The sequence below is a fragment of the Battus philenor genome, unplaced genomic scaffold, assembly GCF_028537555.1.
Source record: "Battus philenor isolate CCGP_79_NKW_IND1 unplaced genomic scaffold, ilBatPhil1.0.hap1 SCAF_28, whole genome shotgun sequence".
In the NCBI taxonomy this organism is placed as follows: Eukaryota; Metazoa; Arthropoda; class Insecta; order Lepidoptera; family Papilionidae; genus Battus; species Battus philenor.
Genome location: NW_027181691.1, coordinates 5,853,139 through 5,872,827, shown reverse-complemented (window position 1 = coordinate 5,872,827; position 19,689 = coordinate 5,853,139). Strand labels below are relative to the sequence as shown.

General features: G+C 31.1%; 1 protein-coding gene across 1 annotated transcript; it reads left to right on the top strand.

Annotated features, from left to right (window-relative positions):
* Positions 1-2,782: 2,782 nt before the first annotated feature.
* LOC137925950 (zinc finger protein 271-like) lies at positions 2,783-15,548 on the top strand. The gene is made up of 14 exons (XM_068769446.1): positions 2,783-2,969; positions 3,053-3,187; positions 3,841-4,491; positions 5,157-5,290; positions 6,045-6,375; positions 7,751-7,884; positions 9,343-9,417; positions 10,078-10,207; positions 10,557-10,693; positions 11,628-11,748; positions 12,085-12,198; positions 12,609-12,722; positions 13,586-13,716; positions 14,593-15,548. Exons 1-14 carry the CDS (start codon positions 2,853-2,855, stop codon positions 14,714-14,716), a joined length of 2,448 nt encoding a protein of 815 aa, XP_068625547.1. The 5' UTR covers positions 2,783-2,852; the 3' UTR covers positions 14,717-15,548.
* Positions 15,549-19,689: the final 4,141 nt, after the last annotated feature.

The window sequence follows — 19,689 nt, the reverse complement described above, 5'->3', positions numbered from 1 at the left end:
TAGAACTATTCAGTCGGTTGTAAACAAACATTGTATTTATAACTCTGTAATAATGATAAATAGGTTACGAAAATAATGCCAATAAATAAAATATCGAAAATAATATGTTTTATTTTTGTCGTATGGTGGAACTATTTTATCTTTGAAAATTGTTTGTCTAGCTCAGAAGTTTCTAGTATTTTTTCGCCATAGATCACCTTCAATATTTAGTTGATTCCGGTAGACCAGTTCAGCTACATTTCTACAATATTCCCAAAACTCGTCAAAAAATTGAAAGTTTGATCAGCGAATTACAATTTTTTACCAGTGACAGTTGCCGAGTCCCTTAAAATATTATTTGTACACGAAAACAAATAAATTTTTGACCACCTCTCGCGTGGGCACCTGCGGGTCCACCTGAACCACTTTGGTAACTAAGGGCTTAGCCTGACCTTTTTATAATAATTAAGCTTCAAGGCCCTTTCGAGAACTTTGCCGTGCCGAAACATTACGTTTCTTACATGATTAAGAAACCGATAAGTTCTTAGTTTACATGGATGGACGCTGTACGGACTTTAAATCTGTTAATTATAAGTATTGACAATTACAAAGCGATCCCCACAGGGAACGAAACGTCGTCACACCTTGCGCCATCCCGAAATAGAGACATATTATATATGCTCCCGATGACCTGACGACAATAACCCAAATCAAAGTGCATACAAATCTCAGCCAGGAAATACTGCATCGCCACCAGGAAGGTTTTCTCTAAGAGAACCGTTGCTCTCAGAGGAGGTAGCGATGGCAGCCAATCAATGACAGTGAAAATTGACGGTTAATTCGTCGTATCGGTGTATCACAGTCACCAGTGTTGAAAGGATCACTGTGGAGTAAATAAAAATTTTCTATGACCTCCCTTTGCGTACCGCTTAAGTAAAAGTTTCGATTTTACCACGCTATTTTTTTTAAATTACCTGTTAAGAAATGACCAGTGAGTCTCTTATAGGCTGCAAGTTCTAAGTCATGTTTTAAAATACGCGACATGGTTCTAGGCTGCTACCTTTATCTCCCGAGATAAAATCATTTGTTTTTCGAATTTCTTCGAATTCTTTACCTTACAGCCTTGATCGCCTTTTTTGTATGAACATTACGTGGACAGCTAGGTCTTTTTCTATTACAAAGAGAGGAAGTTTCACTGTACCTATCAATTAGCCCGTACACAAACATTTGACTAATATCAAGCGTATGGTGGACGGATTTAAAAAATTGTATTTGGCACTATTGCATTCATAGCGATTGAGTTCTCTTTATCACCCCACTCCATTTAACTATCACAAAATATTTTACGATATATTGGCACGAAAATAAAAAAAAACCCGCAATGAACAATCATGTAAAAATGACAGATTCCAAAATTAAAAGTAATATTTAAATAATATAACTATTAAAAGGAAATAATTAAATTAATAATAATATTTTCAGACAGCCAGAGTGAGCATAATTAATTTTGTCAAAATCGTCTGTGTAAGTTATTTTATTAACACATTACTCCAGTGCCTAATAGATTCATATTTTAGTTAGATGTTTGAAATAGAAAATACAGCGATGGGCGTTGTGAGTAATAATAACGTCTCAATAAGTCGTTAATGAATTAATTAGCAACTATGAATATTACAATTAAGAGTGATGTTTGTTAACACATTTGCATTTGATGCCGATTGTTTTAGCTATGTAGACCTTAGTAAATGGGTGGAAAAAATATGTTAAGTTACAAAATACGTATATAATGAAATATGACTTAAAAATATGTATTTGCTTATTCAATGCATTTTTTTCAGCTTTTAGGCTGTTTTGACAAGAAAAAACTGTAAATCATCTAATAAAGTAATATTCGTTACTACTTTTATGTAACTTGAATGTTACTATTAATTAATAACTTTCAAGTACTTTGTATTGTTAGATAAATAAGAAAATATATAATAATGATTGTTTGAAATTAACGATCGTTGGCCATCTTTTATCTCACAACACATATACAGGAAGTTACATTGCACAGAGTAAATATTTAATTGTCACTTGCATATTTACCTTATAATTTTCAGCGAAATATTAAAAGCTAATATCATATCAAGTTTTTGAAATATGAGTTGTTATTCAGATTATTTTGCGGTGTTTTTGCTTCTAAAATTATACTATTTAAACCAATTTATCAGGCTACTATTACTAAACAAAATTACTTATAACATTAAAATAAAAAATTGTATTTTTAACAATATTAATTATATGTACAAGCTTGTGTCTGCTGACTCATTTTGTTACAGCGAGTCACGAAGTAAATATCACTGTGCCGTAACAACGCTCTTCAAACATCATTTAGATGTAAAAAATAATTATTAATCATGAAAATTATGAAAAATTATAATAATGAAAAAAACTGTATTTAAACTTTATGAAAAGAACTTGAATGACTATTGATTAAGACGACCAAAGGACTAATATTATGTCAGGAGATTTTTGAAATATCTTTTTTCTACAATTATAGTATCCATATTTATTTTGACATATCGGCAATATTTTTCGTCGGTAATATTTTTTTATAAACATAATATTATTTAACTGATACTTACAAAAATCATGATATTGATTATTTTAAAAATCTTGCTTAAGAAATTAGATTTCAGTTAAAGTTATTATTATCGTTATGCATAACTGTTTGCTTTCTTTATGTATGTCTATGGAATTATAAACACATCCAAGTGACTGTAATGAATTTTGTTTCAATGTGTATAGATGTTTTATTTTTGTTGTAATTCATAAACTTTAGGTTTTACTGTAAATGTAATAAAATGTGATTGTATTTAATTTATTACAAAATGATGGATCTGAAAGCATGTGCTGTATGTTTGAGCACTGACTCTACAAACGTTAAATTGTATAATATGGACACAGGAATTCTTAGACATGATTATAACTTAATGTCTGGACTACGAGTAATTTCTTAAATATCCTTATATTCAATAAAACTATATTAACAATGTTGTATTAATGATTAAATCTGTTCCTTGTTTTCTAGACACAAAAGGGAAATGGTTTACCTGGATACCTTTGTTATGAATGTTCGGCCTATATTAGACGTTATAAACAATTTAGGTATAAATGCCAGAGGGCACACTATGCTCTTAAACAGCTCATTGATAATCGAAAGCAGGTTAGTTCAATTAAGTTACTAAAACAAACTTTTCTAATAGTAAGTACAAGTATCAAAATTATCAATCATGAATTGTTTTTGTTAAAGTTATTTTATGAACTATCTTACTTTAAATATTCTCCTAAGTTAAAAGATATTCGCCGATTGTCATAAACCTTTTATATTCAAGCTTCTGTTAATCTTTCTCATTTATTTTTCAGTACTATCAAAGCCATTGTTTTTATAACCAACCAATAATTTATTGTTTTTAACATTATATTTGCTAAATGTAATCAAGAAGTAACAAATCAAATATCCACTTAGTAAATGAAATATTTTCTAAGTAATTTAAAACAAGCTCCTGTTATTACAAATATTTTTTTCTTTAATTGTTAACACCTGAAGAAAAATATTACAAATTATCTATAAAGTTTAAATTTTTTTTATCATTTAGAAAATAATCAAAACAATTTTCTATGGATAAGATATACCAAATAATCTTTAAAAAAACCTTTGTGTTGTATATAGTTTGTATAAATTATCTAACATAGTTAACAAGAAACTGCATCAGTATAATTAATAATTACATTTAAAATTGGAATTAATTGGTAACATAATCAATATAGAAAGGTTTCTTTCCTGAAGTCACCTCCTTAATATCAAATTAATTTCAGGTGACCAAAGCAGCTATTGAAGTTATTGATCGTAAACTTATAAACATATTGCCATCTCTATCTTATGTAGATAATAGTAGAACACATTATGAACAAGTCAAGTTTCAATGGATAAAGCACAGTCGTTGTAGCAATGTAAAAGGAGAGATACCTATAGTTCATCATAACACAACAGACATAAGTGAAGAAATTTGCAAGACTAGAACACAAAATGGCAATGTCTCTGTGAAGAGTGAAACGGAAGAGAACTCCTTTATTGAACAAGAAGTCAGTTTGGATTTACCAGATTTAGATGTTGATCCCAAAGCATCGGTTAATTTTGACCAACCTATCCAACAAGACCCTAATGTTTCAAATGATGCAGATATATTCCAAGAGTTTTTCATCAGTAATCAGAATGATAATAATTTAAATGATGATGGAGATACAGAATCTAAAGGAAATGGTGAGATAAAACATGAAGATGATGATATAGATGGATGTAATTTAGATCAGGAGTATGCCAAAATAGTGCCAATATCTATGAAAGAGGCAAAAGCAGCAGTGGAAATATACAAAATGTTTGGTCAGGGTAAATATTCTTGTAATGTGTGCACTAAGTCATTTTTCAGTGAAAATCGACTGTCCAGTCATATGAGAATGCATGATAAGGTTAGTAATACAATATTGTTCAGAATGGCTTCAACATTTTAGCTACAATTTTTTTATTTTTATTAAGGTTCAGGAAATGTTCTTATAGAAAGAATAGAATTTTTTTCACACCAACCAAAGAGTAAATTAAAACATCAATCTCTGGTAGTCAAACATCTGATAATATTCAAAACTATAAAAAGCTGTTAGGATAAAATTAAACAAAAAATTAGTAACCCAGAAAGTATTACATTGAAAATATATCATATTATTTATTATTAAAATTTTGACTGAACCAAACAGATAATTTATTTTTTAGTACAATTGTTATCTGTTAAGACATTTAATTAATATATAAAGTAAATAAAGGATCAATAAGATGAAATGAAAAAGGTACAATTTCATTTTTATTGGAAATGCAGAGGCAGGCAGGAATTATGTCTAGTAGTGGATGTGGAATCAACTTGATGTATGGTCTCTAATGACAGACAGTAAACTATTTGCTTATAAATAGATAAAACTTTTTAAAATTTCTATTTAATATAATGTAACCAGTATTATTTTAAAATTAACATAGTAAATCATAACTCTTTATTAATGAAACTTGCAAATACTTAGATTGTGGGTTTTAATAAATTTTTTGAATTTTGAAAGAAGTCTTTAAAATGTCAACTTAAAAATTTCAGTATACAAGTGGCGGATACTATTGTGAGCTTTGTAATTATTATTACAAAACAGATTTTCTTTTGAAAACTCATATAACTGAGAAACATATGTACAAATATCTGTGCAGAAAATGTCCTGAAGTTAGTTTTGATAGGTGAGTATTATTATCACGTTGGTGATTTTAAAAACTATATCAAAAAGTCTGAAATTTCATTAAAAAACATACATAGCTTATATATTGTTAATATAATTAAATTATAGAATTTCATAGTTATAATTTTCTTCCACTACTCCCAGCAATAAAGCTATCAGAAATGGTAGTATTATAATTGGTACATATTTGAATGATTCTCCCTATGATTTAATAATTAGCTTGTTTCAAATGGTATGCTGAACCCATTTCGAGTGACTGCCTAAGCCAAGGTTTTACTTGTGGGCCTTTGCACAGAGTTAGTCTATGGAGCATTATTTTAACCTATAAACATACACACAATGTGAATTCGAAAAGCAACAATTAATGTACCCCTTGGGATTAATGTGTTGCCTTCAAGCTATTTGTCACACTTGAAATTAACCTGTGAAATAACTTTATAATTTTTTTTTAAATATGCTCTGCCACTGAGTTTCTTTCGCCTGTTATTCTCAGGTCTAGACATTTGTTTTCCGAATCAATATGATCCATCTTAGATTGCATAAAGAATATTTAAATTTAAAGACTTTGTTTGGCTAAGTCCTCAAAATTTTGACGGTAAACAGGTCAAGGGGGTCAGAGGTCCTTCAGTGACCCAACACTTCAAACCTTGTGAAGTTTTAAATGACAATAGTCAAACAGCATTTGCCAAAAACAAAAAAATAACAGTTTTAGCCTATTATTTACTCCCCCTTTAAAAAAGTTCTGTTGTTTTCAGAACATCAGCAAAGCAACATTTTATCTGGTCACATCTGCAAAAAGGGAACAATAAAAATGCCAACTGGTATGAATCTCGACCAGCTTGGCTTAATAACAAAGGCGGAAAGAGGCTGAAAGGTGTAGTATCTCTTCGCCCAGTAAGGAGAATTAAAAAATTACCCGATGACTTTCTGGTATACAGTCCAGTATCACAGGAGGAGCAGTACAGATTGGTGCAGGCGAGACAAAGGAGTATGAACTACATTGAGGCTGAATTTAAGTGTGATATGTGCTATAAGGGTTTTAGAGAAACTGCAACATACAATAAGCATATGAGGAAGCATGATCCAGTAAGTAAAGTACAGAAAATATTATTAATTTAGGCAGTGTGAGTACGCCTGACACTAGGTGGCATAGTGAATGCTTTGCAGTGGATGTCTATCACCTGACATGATGATGAAGATAATGAATTTTTGTCTTATTTTATACTATTGTATGAATTAGGACAAAAAGTAATTAAACCTACAAATTTATATAAAAAATTCTACTTATGTACTGACTTATTACTATGTAAAAACCATAAAGCTTGAAGATTTGAAATTAAATAAGGATATTCCTTTCATTGAGATTAGCTAAGAAGGAATGGATTTTACGAAATTTCACTTTGACATCTAGTTTGTTACAATTCTTACTGGTGTTAATTGATTTATCAATTTCCTTAACATGGAAAGTACTTTTGAATCTATAACATAGCAAAAGTTATGGTTTCAACTAGATGGTTAAAGAGAGTGAGATAGATAAATACAACTGTTTATGTTAGTGAAACAACAAAGTAAATTTGATTGCACATGATGCTATCTTCAATAATAGTAAAGCTCCCTTCATAAGTTTTCTTTATCAAAATTTGTTATGCATTACAAAAATAAATGGAAATAATTAGTTGCAGGAGAAATTTTACTAAATTGCTTTTGGTGCTATGAGAAAAAGTTCAAATGCAGATATGATAACCTGAAACCTGCTTAAAAGTTTCTATAAGGTCTCCAAAAATTCTGTATAAAAGTTGTCTTTGTTATTATTTTTTACGTTTATAATACTTTAGAACTACATTTATTTTGATTATCATCATTATCTCAGTCTCAGAAGTCCGCTGCTGTATGTAGGTTTCTCCCATAGATTTCTTTAATAAGGTCAGTCTTAAGTGGCCCACATTCAATGATTTCCTTAACCTTTCCACCTTTACAAGGTGTCTCCCAACCTTATGGGTGGATATTCTATGCCGCGCTTGTAATGGTTTACAAAAAAATAGTACAGATCATAAAAATATTGGCGTCTACTGCAAGAAATAAGCTTAGCCCAATGATCGCCATGATGACAGGTTTTACGCTGTCAGCGACCTTGACTATGTCGTCATCACCTTAGTAGGGGGCTACCTATGCCACGTCTCTCGCTCGTGATCGCCATTCGATATCTTTTCGGACCCAACGGCTATCGGTTGCACGAGGGATGTGCCCCGCCTACTGCAATTTCAGACAAGCAATTCTTGGAGCTACCTCAGTGACCTTTGTATTTTTGGAGATCTTTTCATTTCTGAATCTATCCTGAAGAAACTCAGAGAAAAGCCCTCTGGGTGACCTTGACTCTTTCTTATTAGGCGCATTGTAAGCGATTGCCTCTCGTCTCCGTAAGAAGAAAGACTGTTATTATTATGTAACTATACTTTTTCAGGCAATTGCAGGTGAACTTCAGTGTGACATGTGCAAATTATATTTCAAGGATGCAAGGAAAATGTACAAACACATGAACATTACTCATCTCTTTAAATACTCCTGTCAGTTGTGTAGTTATGTATGTTTTAATAAGTAAGTAGAAGCACTATATATACCTCTAAGATGACAATATGTATAGACAATACATATAACCATAGACATATGGATAACCATATAAAAAATTTAGCTGTTATTTTATAAAATATACTTGCTTGACAATGTTTTCAAAACTTAAGGTTTAACAAAAATATAATACATAATTAATCAATTTAACAAGGTGGCTTCCCATTAGCTGGACCTCTTTTTAAGGTCATTGCATACGGGCAGTGCATGATTGGTCGAGGCTATCCTTGGAAGAGGCCCAAGCCTTGTAGTGGGCATCTATTGGCTGATATAATGATGATGATTGACAAAGTGCCAAAACATATAAAAACACATTGCAATGAGTTTGATTACTAAAATGGAAAACTTTTTGTTGTACTCAATATTATTTTAAGGAAGTTCTGTGTTATAAAATTCTATAAAATGGTTGTTATTATTTTTTCGTATTATTTCTGGGATCTAAGCTATGCTTAGACTGTCTCCTTGGATACTAGAGAGTTTCCGTCTATTACATGGTACACTATGTATTTGTTTTCTACTATATAATTAAAAATAAAAAGTAAGAATTACAATCAAATAGTTATTTACTCTTTTCATTTTAATCTTGAATAATTAATATATGATTTGTAATTATAGAAATAACTTAGTGACGAAATGCTTAATAAAAAAACTAGAAACTTTGTACTATTGTACTGCTAGGAAAATGTATTAATATTTATGTATATTGATATAACTTTTAAGAGAATTTTGAAAAAATTCTTAAATTAGATGATATGTTTCTATACAAATCCTAGGTAGGAAAATCTTGAATGATTATAAAAATGCTGAATATATCAGAGAGAAATTATTTAGATGCATATTTTTTAAAGTTTATGTGTTGTATTATTATCGAAATTACTTTTGTGTCGAAAACTCTCTTGTAAACAGGTGGAGATTTCGAAATTGTTATTTGTGCTTTTATCTTCTGTATAATTTCTTAGAAAAAATAATATAACTTGAATAAATATGTATTCATACATGCAATCTCCTTTGATACAACAACAGGAGCCAGAGCCATTTTTCAAAAAAAAAAAATTCAGTAAAATTACCGAAATTGTGTTATTCAAAACAAATTAAATTATAAAATGTTTGTATGTAATTTTAATTTATTTTTAAACACATGTATTTTACTTCTTTAAGTAATGCTTTAAAATATATTGAAGAATTAGAGATGGAGTTTATTACAATTGTACCTTTAAAATGGTGGATAGTTTGAATTGAATTTCATGATATAACATATTAATAATAATATTTTATATAAATTTGTCGAGAGCCACAAATAATTCTTCAAACAGCCATAGGCTACCCTTTCCAGTTATAGAACGTTAATTATGAATCTATTTATAAATTAGTAAAAATCTATGCATTTGTTTGCGCTTGTGATTAATTCAATGGGTGTGTTGTTTACAGAGGCCAAGCGCATTTGCACTACAGGTGGCACAAGAATGTAACATATCAATGTCAGCACTGCAATAAGGAATTTAAGTATGTTCTTTTAATAATAACCCTCAAGTAATTTATATTTTCATAATGATAACAAAGCCTAGATATTTATATATTTCACTTTTAAGATTTTTGATTTTTTGATTGTCGAACTCACAATCGCTTAGTGTTATGGCAAGCTTTAAAGTGGCTCAGGTTGATTCTCCGTGGAGTAAACAGGCGCAAGGGCCTCCAAAAGATGACTTCGACCATGGGCTGCCATTAAAATAGCCGGCGCTGTTTTTGCTCATTCTTCCTCGCTCCTCACCGCTGTTTTCTACGCCGACCTACAGCAGTTTCGGTAGCACTGTAGTAGTTAATCATAAGAACTTCATTAAAAATTTATTTTTATTTAATCAACACAGTTACGGTAAGATGTATTAACAGTTTTGAGCACATATTTTGGAAAAAAGTGCTATTTTCTTTGAATGTAAGGCCGAAATCACGCTCAAGCTCTATTCTCATCGACCTCCACCTTGCCCCGCTTTCCTATAGTGCGGTACAGCTGTTATGGTAGTATTGTTGTAGCTAACCCTAGGAATTTCGTTAAAAATTTATTTCTTTTAATCGACACAGTTAAGGCAGAATGTAGTTAGAATTTTGGGCATATAGTTTGAACAAAAAAATTTATGGCAATTATTTACATGTATTTAAAATTTGTAGGAAAGCCTCTACGCGACTGACGCATATAAGGATCAAGCACCCATCGACTATTATCTGTTGTCTCTGCGGACACAGTTTCGTGAGTGAAACGGGATTGTATTGTCATCAGAGAATGGCGCACAGTAAAGAGGTAAATATATCATTTCTGCATTTTCAAGTACTCTGAATTGTAATACAGTTAACATCTTTTAAAAATTTTATCTATTATTATGTCCAGTCTATCGAATCGAAGAATGCGCCGGCATTTTTAATTTCAGATTCATTTTATCTTTATTTTTTTATTTATTCTGTAGTTATTGTTTGTTGAGTGAATTTTAACTATAACTTCAAATAATTTTTTTGTTTACACAATATACCATATGTATATATACGTATTATTTGTTAACATAAAGAATATTCTCATAAAACACACGTTATACTATGCATCCACATCAGCCTCTAAATTTTACATATTTAATCGCCAAATTGATTTTTCTCAGGAGTTAGAGGCGAGTGAAGAGACAGAAGCAGACGTAAACGATCCACTGTACTGTGCAGACTGTAAAATACAGTTTAAGAATCAAGAAGCTTACAATATTCATTTTGGTAGCTCCAAGAAACACTCTGCCACTAACCTGTAAGTAACATAATCAAATTAAATTTTATAACTTAAAAAGTTTACGAAAACCACTTAACACTTAAGAGTAGAATTAATGAAACTTGGCGTTTATTTTGCTAGAAGTATCCATGTCAGAATATAAGACTTGCAGCAACTAACATATTATCTCGTAGTTTTGAGTGAATGTATTACGTTATACAGGATTTCCCATAAATCAGCGTCAAGCCGACATATAAAGCAGGTATAATGCTACCGTAACCGCTGTACCGCGCCTTAGATATGAAGTGTTGGGGGTTCTTCTCTGAATGCCTTTAGAACTCTCGAAGTTTTAGTTTAAAGCCATTATAAGATAAAAATGCCTATTACTTAACTATTAAAGTTACATTGTTAAGTACCCATGAGATCATTGTAAATAATCCTATGTGGGTTAGTATATGTCTTCGTCGTCATTCTTTTAGCCGATAGACTCCCACTGCAAGGTATAGCCCTCCCCTAAAGATATTTATGAGGGAATATACCATAATCCCCATGCTGAGCAGGTGGGTGTGCAATCGCAGCATGTGGTACGCCGAGGATGCTATTGCCCATCCTCTGGAAATTTGTTTATGAGCAGTGACAATTCTATTTATAACATATAAGACTTTTTGGAATCAAATCGGAAACCAATGATTGCAAGTCTCAATCTTTACCGCTAGGCTACAACTACTAGGTTAAAAATACGGATTAATAAATATGTAATATAAAAAATACGAATAAATAAATGAAGCGTAACCAAAGCAAACCAAGAAGAGATAGCCTCTCGATCTTGTGAAATGAAAGAGCCTTCTCCAGTTTAGTTACAGTAGGGCTTTGAGTGCTCAAATACATCACCCAGTAATGCTTTTGACCTTGAAAGCCTGCTGAGATAATTTCTTGACATAAAATATTATCTGAAATGTTATTATTGTTGCAGCTCAATTGGTAACAACAACCAGTCGACGAGTGAACGTAAAGTAAGGAAGAGGAAGGTCACTCGGCGGGAGACCTCAGTGATAATAAACAACGGGGTGCCTACGTCTACGCAATGCGAAGTGGTACGTGGATTTATCATTAGTTTTTTTTTTTTTTTTAAATAAGCCACTTAAGTATTTTTTTTATTACGCCACCTAAAATCTGCCTCCCATCACTCTGAAGGTACCTTTAAAAAACTTTTTAATACAACAGTTGGAATTCGGTATTACAATATTTACTGAGAATACTATTAATTATATCTAAATCTAGAATTTTACTGAAAAAAAGATCTAAGATTAAAATTACAATTACATTACCAAAAGATTACTCTTAAGTCTGTAGTGAACCGAAGATCAGAGTATGTATTTTACGTTGGAATCTCTTTGATCCTTATTAATAATTACATTGTTTATTTAAAGTGCGACAAGTACCTGTCAAACGACGTACAAGCAAGAAAGCATTACGAGGCGGAGCATCCCGGCGTGGAATATCTGAAGCGATACATGTGTGATGTATGCGGACACACCACCAAAGTGAGGATAATTTTATTTTGCCAGATCTTTACTAGTTTAATCAAAAATATTGTGCCAATAATTTATTGCTTTTTTCTAATTTAGGATTATTTACAGTCATCACTTTTACACGTATGTAGAATCCCAGAAAAACTGGATATAATAACAAATATAATTAAATTAAGCTCCTGTATAATGATTTAACTAATAAGGAGCTAGGATGCCAAATGTTACCTGAGATTTACCCACAGTAAACTCGGCTCATTTTTATATAGGGCTTATTTGTGAATGTGATCACAAAAAACATTAGTTAACAACACTCAATTTTGAAGTTGGATTATGGCTTAAAATATTTATTACACTAATATGTCATAATTATTAAGGACGTTCGTTGAACAGTAGTTTTTTATTTTTGTGTTGTTGTGTTGCAGCAATACGCCAATCTGATGGTGCACATGCGCACGCACACCAATGAGAAGCCCTACCAGTGCCCGCACTGCGACCGCCGCTTCAGCATGCCCAGCAACCGCGACCGCCACCTTGTCGTGAGTCTCTATAATTATACCTTCATAATATTGTACTCATATGTTTACAATGGCTTCACTTGTAACCACGCGTTATTATAATCCAGATAATCTAAGCGGCCGTTCATAAAACACCTCACCAGAAATTACTTTTCTAGACCGTTCAAAGAATCTTCTTCGTGCTTTATCAAGAATATAAAAAGTGAAATGGTCCCGCAGTTCCCCAATTTTGTGTTTATTTAAAGGTTTTACGATTATTTTTTATTTATTTGTTTTTTCTTGTTTTGAGCTGCGCTGTTGTACTGCTGCTCAAGTAGCATGTAGAGTTTCCGTAATTCTGAAGTGACAGGGTGCAGATGTCCTTTATCTTAAATCTTCTTTATAGGTAGCGAAACACGAGGAATCCCTCAGGAGTCTACTCGAACTGTTACGTCCTTGAGACATCTGTTTGTCACTTAATATTATTTATATGGATGAGTTACAGACGAATGAGGGTCATCATGATCGTTTCTGCCCTAAGACGTCCACTGCTGGACAAAGATTAGAAGTGGCATGTATCCAGCATCTTCCGACTACCTTAACATGGTAGTCTGTACACCTTGTAGATGCACGACCTAAACTGCGTTTGCTGGTTCACCGGCTCCTGCAGCCATTTGCTCTGCGTGCCATGTGGCCTGCCTATTCGCTGGCCTAAGTTAGTTTCTTTCGTATATGTATCTTATGATTTAGATATCTGTAGAAACTCCGAAGATATTCTTATCCAAGATTTGTTACTCATTGAAGTACTGCCTAGGAAGCTCAGAGGATAGTATGTAGTAGGTAGTATGTATGAGTATGGCAGGTATGGTAGATAGTATAATTAAAACAAAAAAAATTCTTTGTAGGTGCACACTGGTGAAAAGCGTTATCAATGCCAGCTGTGCAACAGACGCTTCACGCAGAGCAGCGCTGTGAAACTGCACATTCAAACTGTGCATCTAAAGATACCGTACGCACCGTGGGACAAGAAGAACAGGTACCTTATTTCGTACTAATAAGAGAATCTGGTATTTTATACTTATTACATATTCATCAAATACAGTTGATAAAGCGATGTTTTAAACGCACTTTCGTAAGCAAGTGATTTCGTAAGCAAAACACTTTTCGTAATACCAGACAATAAAAAGTAAGCGAAAGTGACATTTAATTTTATAATTTGTAAGTAAAATTGTAATAATCCTGAAATACTGGGATTATTTTCAATGCCTCCAGTTCTTTTTATAAATAATAATCGACCTCTGGTTATAAATTTGTGTATATATATCGGATCGTCGTTGATTCTTCAACATCGAGCGGTGTCTTTTTTTATAATTACCCGCATTAAATCATAGCACGATTTAGTCGCGTACTAGCGCCATCTATCGACGCCAGCTGAAGTTACAAGGTGATTGATTATAGGTGCAAAAGCTTTAAAGGGGCGAATATATTAGTGCTTATTTGATGTCACTTAGTGTATTGTACGATTCGATCCAGAAATAAATGGTTTTAAAAAGATAATAGATAACGTAATGATAATAAAGTAAAAAAGTGTTTTCGAAATTTCACATAACCCATATTGAAATTCATTATTGTTTACTTTTTGTCCATCCAAATTTTGTATTACCAGAAGTTACTGGCCTATTGCATTTCAATAAAAAAATATTGTAACATGTTTCAGATTGACGATAACTTTATACAGGATGATTGAAAATACACACAAAAGTTTTAAAGCTTGCTTATAAAGACATGTTATATATTCAGCCCTGTAAAGCTTTTACGCCTATAGCTAATCAGCTTCTATATTTATTTGGACTTCAAGCCTGTATTAGTGCCTCAACTTACGACATTGCTATTAAATATTACATAATTACAGAAAACGCAGGCGAGAGATGGAAGCCGCCTCTTTGCCTGTCATGCAACCTCCAATACAACACAAGGTCATCTTGGAAACCAACACAGACTACATTAACGCTTATATATCATATAACGATGAATAAATGTAATAAATCGTATGTTGCTTTAAATTTATATAACTTATTTGTACAGTGCACCAAAACTGCCTTGAATATTCACTTATATTCCCAAAATGTAAGTTTAGGTCAGAGGTCGGTAAACTTAACTCGAAATAGCGATATGTTAAATAAAATAATTTTAAAGAATAGTTGCTTTTAAAACATAAATCCTTATTTATCGATATTTTGGAGAAAATAATTCGGGAAATAATATGTAGATATTTTTAAATGATACATTAATGTGAAATAATTTAATATATTGGCAATTTTAGATAATGTGCCTATGGGTTTAACATAAAAAAATTGAATTTTAAATCTAATATTTATTGTTTATGGTATGGACGTGTGTTTGAAGACAGACACTTGACATACCTTAAAATGCACTATAACACGCAATTAAAGATTAATAATAATAAAATTATATTTCTAAATGACTTCAAAGCTATACTAGTCACATATATATGGCCCTTGAGCTTGTTTCCCGACCTCTGGTCTATGTAATTTGCATTATTATTTAATACAAAACACTTAAAGGCATCCGAAATATAGTCTTAATAGGCTTTGACAACAAGCTTAGTGTTAATGAGAATTTTAGAAGTTGTGAGTCTCTTAAAATATTTATGTAAGATACTGTTTGTCTATATATTGTCATGGTATTAATTTGTATTTGTAAATACATAATGAATGAAAAAAATATTTTAAGATTAGAAAAATTTTAATTGAATTGGCGAAAAGATCAGAGTCCTAACTAATGTTATGCTTTACTTTTCTTATACAGTGAAGTATATTCTAGAAAGCTGATTTATATATCATTAACTAAATCATACATCCTGTCTCTATTTTAGTTTATAATTTACATCTTTTATGTGGAATCACTTGTATAAAAATCCAACCAGAAATTAACAATTTGAAAATAAATAAATCAGAAGAAGAATAAACAACTAATATACTGTTGTTGTTTTATCCCATTCTAATTTTAAAAGTGTAATTTTGAAATCTAGAATATATTCGTCGATTTAATAATTGAGAATAATGATTTGCGTACTATATTAATTTATTAAACAGATCGACCACTTATGACCTAGTCTCAGAACAAAAGGCGAAAAAGTATTTTTAATGAAGATTACTTATTTAAATACGTGTAAGGTGTTTTTAAATGCAATATAAATTTAATCGTAAGTCTATGTTATATTTATAATTTTAATGAAATTGTGTTACAATAAATAAATATCGACTGCTTATTACTTAATGTATTATTACAATGAATTATTTGCATATTTTAATATTTGAATACATTGTCATGCTCGCAAAGTGCATTCCTTATTGACCATGTAAATTGTATTAATATAAATAATAAAAAAATACCTTAATTAATCTCATATTATTTCTATTTGTTGTACCCTGAGTTGAAATAGTAATATAAGTGCCTTAGTAAAATCATGGCAGTTATAAAATGATACGAGAAACTACCCACATAGTCAAGCGAATTGCCAAAAAAATATAAGTCACAGGCCACATAGCGCACAGTGACTAACTGATGGCCGTAGTATCCATTGGATCAGATCAATCGTCGTACAGCTGGATGTGACATAATTTTTGGACATATAGTACTGATTTTTACTCGAATTTAGCTTCCTTGGCAGTTATTAGCAAGATTAATTACAGTGTTTCGAAGTTCTTTGGTGTTAGAACGCAATGTATCATTGTGTTGCCTGTTGTTCCGTTGATGTTGATGCTGTTAAGTTTAACATCTTTATCGGAGCGAAGTTTACGGAGCAGAAGGGTCCGTGAACTTAAAAATAAAAGCTGGACAAACGTATTTTACAAGTAGAGCTGTGTAGTGTTTATGTAGTATATGTTCGGTTTTGGACGGAAACGTGGACCACAGGCGAGTCAAGGAGGATCTATGTCCAACCTCTGTTCGCCCACGCTACCCGCGGTTAGGGAGTGGGTTACTTGTCCACATTCTTTTTACCAATAAATTCGTTTCTCTTTAGGAAGTCATTTAATACATTGACCAGTTGAAAGCATACTTTTGAAAGGATAATGTGCAACGAATTTTTTAATAGGCTGTATCTCAAAGATTTCGAAATATCTTTAAACTTTCATCGTCATCATCATATCAGTCATAGGACATCAACTGACGAACACAAACTCGTCCAAAAATTTGAAAATGGAAGCGGCTTGTATTTAGCGACTTCCGACAACCTTAATATCGTTATCTATTTTACGTCAGTCTTAATTTATTGATACAACAATTTAATTCAAATGATGCATTTCATGTGTTCGTTGTTTCCCAGTATAAATGAAAACTATTTAGTATTTTGTTATAACGTATAGTCTGTTAGTAAACGACACCCAAATTTAAAAAATACAAAATTGGTACGAAACTCGCCATTTTAATAACAATTTTAATTTTGTAGAGGCACTTCTAAGAAAATTATTGTGGTTACTAATACATTCTCTAGCTTCTCTTAGCATAACATGTTTGAACAAGCCTAACGGTAGATCAAATAAAAGTAATAATGAAAATATAAGTATTAATAAAATCATAAATGCAATGAGAACGATTTTCTCGCATTATTATGGAATGTAATTTACCATACAAAAGTTTAATTTCACTTATGTTATTAATCAATGAATCACTTACCACGTTTCCTAAGTGTTTTATAAAAGGTTAAAAAATTTAAAATAGGCGTTCTAAACTAAATCTCGCTCAACAATGCCTCGTGAAATATATGTAGTGTTTATATTTAAAATTGGTATGAGACATCTGTGCTTTCTGAAAGGCTTACTTCCACTGGTCACTGTGAACACAACCTTCTGGATTTACTATGAATGAATTTGCGAGTAACAATTTTCTTAATCCAAATACACTATTTTAAAACAATGTTACTTTTTAAAAAGAAATGAAATATCAGATGATTTGAAGTGGTTTAAAATAAAAAGTTGGGGATTTGAAATAAATAAAAAAGTGGTAAAAGAGTTTTGCAATTTAATTGTGTTATTTAAACCGCTGTATATTTTGTTTCCACGATGAAATGTGGAACAAATTGACAACATTTTTTAAATTCTGACTATTCATAACTCTTTTAAAAATTATTAGTTTAGTTAATTAAAACAATCTCACACGACTTATCGGGAAAAATAATTAAATTAATTATTTAAATAAAGTTTTGGCCAAAATTCGCATATCATAATCAAATTAAAATCCTTTCGCCACCAAAACTTATTTAAAAATGTTTTACATTATTTTTCACGACTATAACTACATATTAAAACTGGAACTAATTTTAATACATTATTATTATAATTATTATATTGAAAACATTGCTATTGTTTTAAAAATTTTTTGATATTTTGAAAATACAAAAAAATTATTGAATATATAATAACCGTCATAAAAATGCGAGGAAATAACTTTACAATCTAAACTAAAGTAAAAAGTACACGATTCTAAAAGTAATACACATAGATACTATAAAAAAAACCGTTTTTCATGTTTTTTTCAACAGCTTCATGTCATGCAGCAAAACCGATACGCCATATTGATTTTCCTTAGGATTGAGTTTCTGATTGAAAGTCAGCCCAGACAGATTATTAATCACTCGTATTTTTACTGCTCTGTAACAACTTCCCTTACGGTAACGACAGATTCTTCTCTAGCCTGCAATAAGAATTATTACGCCATAACAGTCTATAGGCAATAAATAAATCGTTTTTATTATTAGTGGCTGCCATTTTGTTTTTTGTTTATGATGTTATTTTTCTTTCACAGTTGCATTTAAAAGTGCCTCCTAGAGAGCTTTCCTTCTGAAGCGAAGTGTTCACGGATTTTAATCCATTTATAAGTTATTGTTAAAATGCCAAAAATAAATTTTTAAAAAATAGCATATTTACTATGTAATATTTATGAAGATAAAAAATTTCATTTGAATTTGTCTTAAATTAAAATTTCTTTATACTTATATTTCTTTTAATATAGAATCAAGAATTATATTGATGACAACGTTATCCTCAATCAAATAATAAAGTAATAAATATAAAGAAACAATGTGAGTTTGTCCCGAAAAAAATAGCTCAAAATATATTCTCATTATTCTGTAGGTTCGGTAATAAGGAGTAAAACTAGATACATTTAACTATATTTAGCATATTTATCAATGAATTAAAAAAAAAACTAACACCGTTATCGTTTAGTATGCCCTTGAACTTTTAAATTCAAGGACAACGATATCACCGGGAGGCACTAGCCTTTATCTTTTAAATAAAAATATTCCACGTTTAAAAATATGTTGTTGAAATGTATATATTTGTAACTGTGATAAAACTATCAAAGTTACAGATTTCAACAAAACTGTTGAAATAGTTTAATAAAAATAAAAAAACTGAAATGAATTAATTTTTTAATAATGCTAGTGATTATAAATAAATAAATTTTAGTCTCCCAGTGTTGTTATTTCTGTTAAAATGACTGCAAACATTTAAAATATTTTTTTTACCTTCATGTTAACATGAACCCTTTTGTAAACTACAGGCAAAAATTCATAATGCAATGGCCTGCTTTTAAAACAAAGTACTTGCATATTTTGACGAATCGTGGTTTTAGCCCATAGACGCGCACTGCAAGGCCTACCCCAAAGTTATATATGGGGGGATATACAATGATCGCACCACTTGGCGGGCGGGTTGGCGATAGTGTGGTATTAAGATACTCAGAGGACGCTGAAGCCCATCCTCTGGAAACCGATTAGTGAGCAGTGTAATCCTATATAATTAATGCACAAAGTGAGAATTATACAAGATTGTATCTCGGAAATCAACCCTGCGAGCTACAGTCACAAGTTTCAGTCCTCTACCGATCGGCTACCACTTTCACAAATCATGTATTACATTTTATAACCTTCCCTACCGCTTGATTTCATTTTGACGTTGATTTAATGTACAGGAAATCCTGG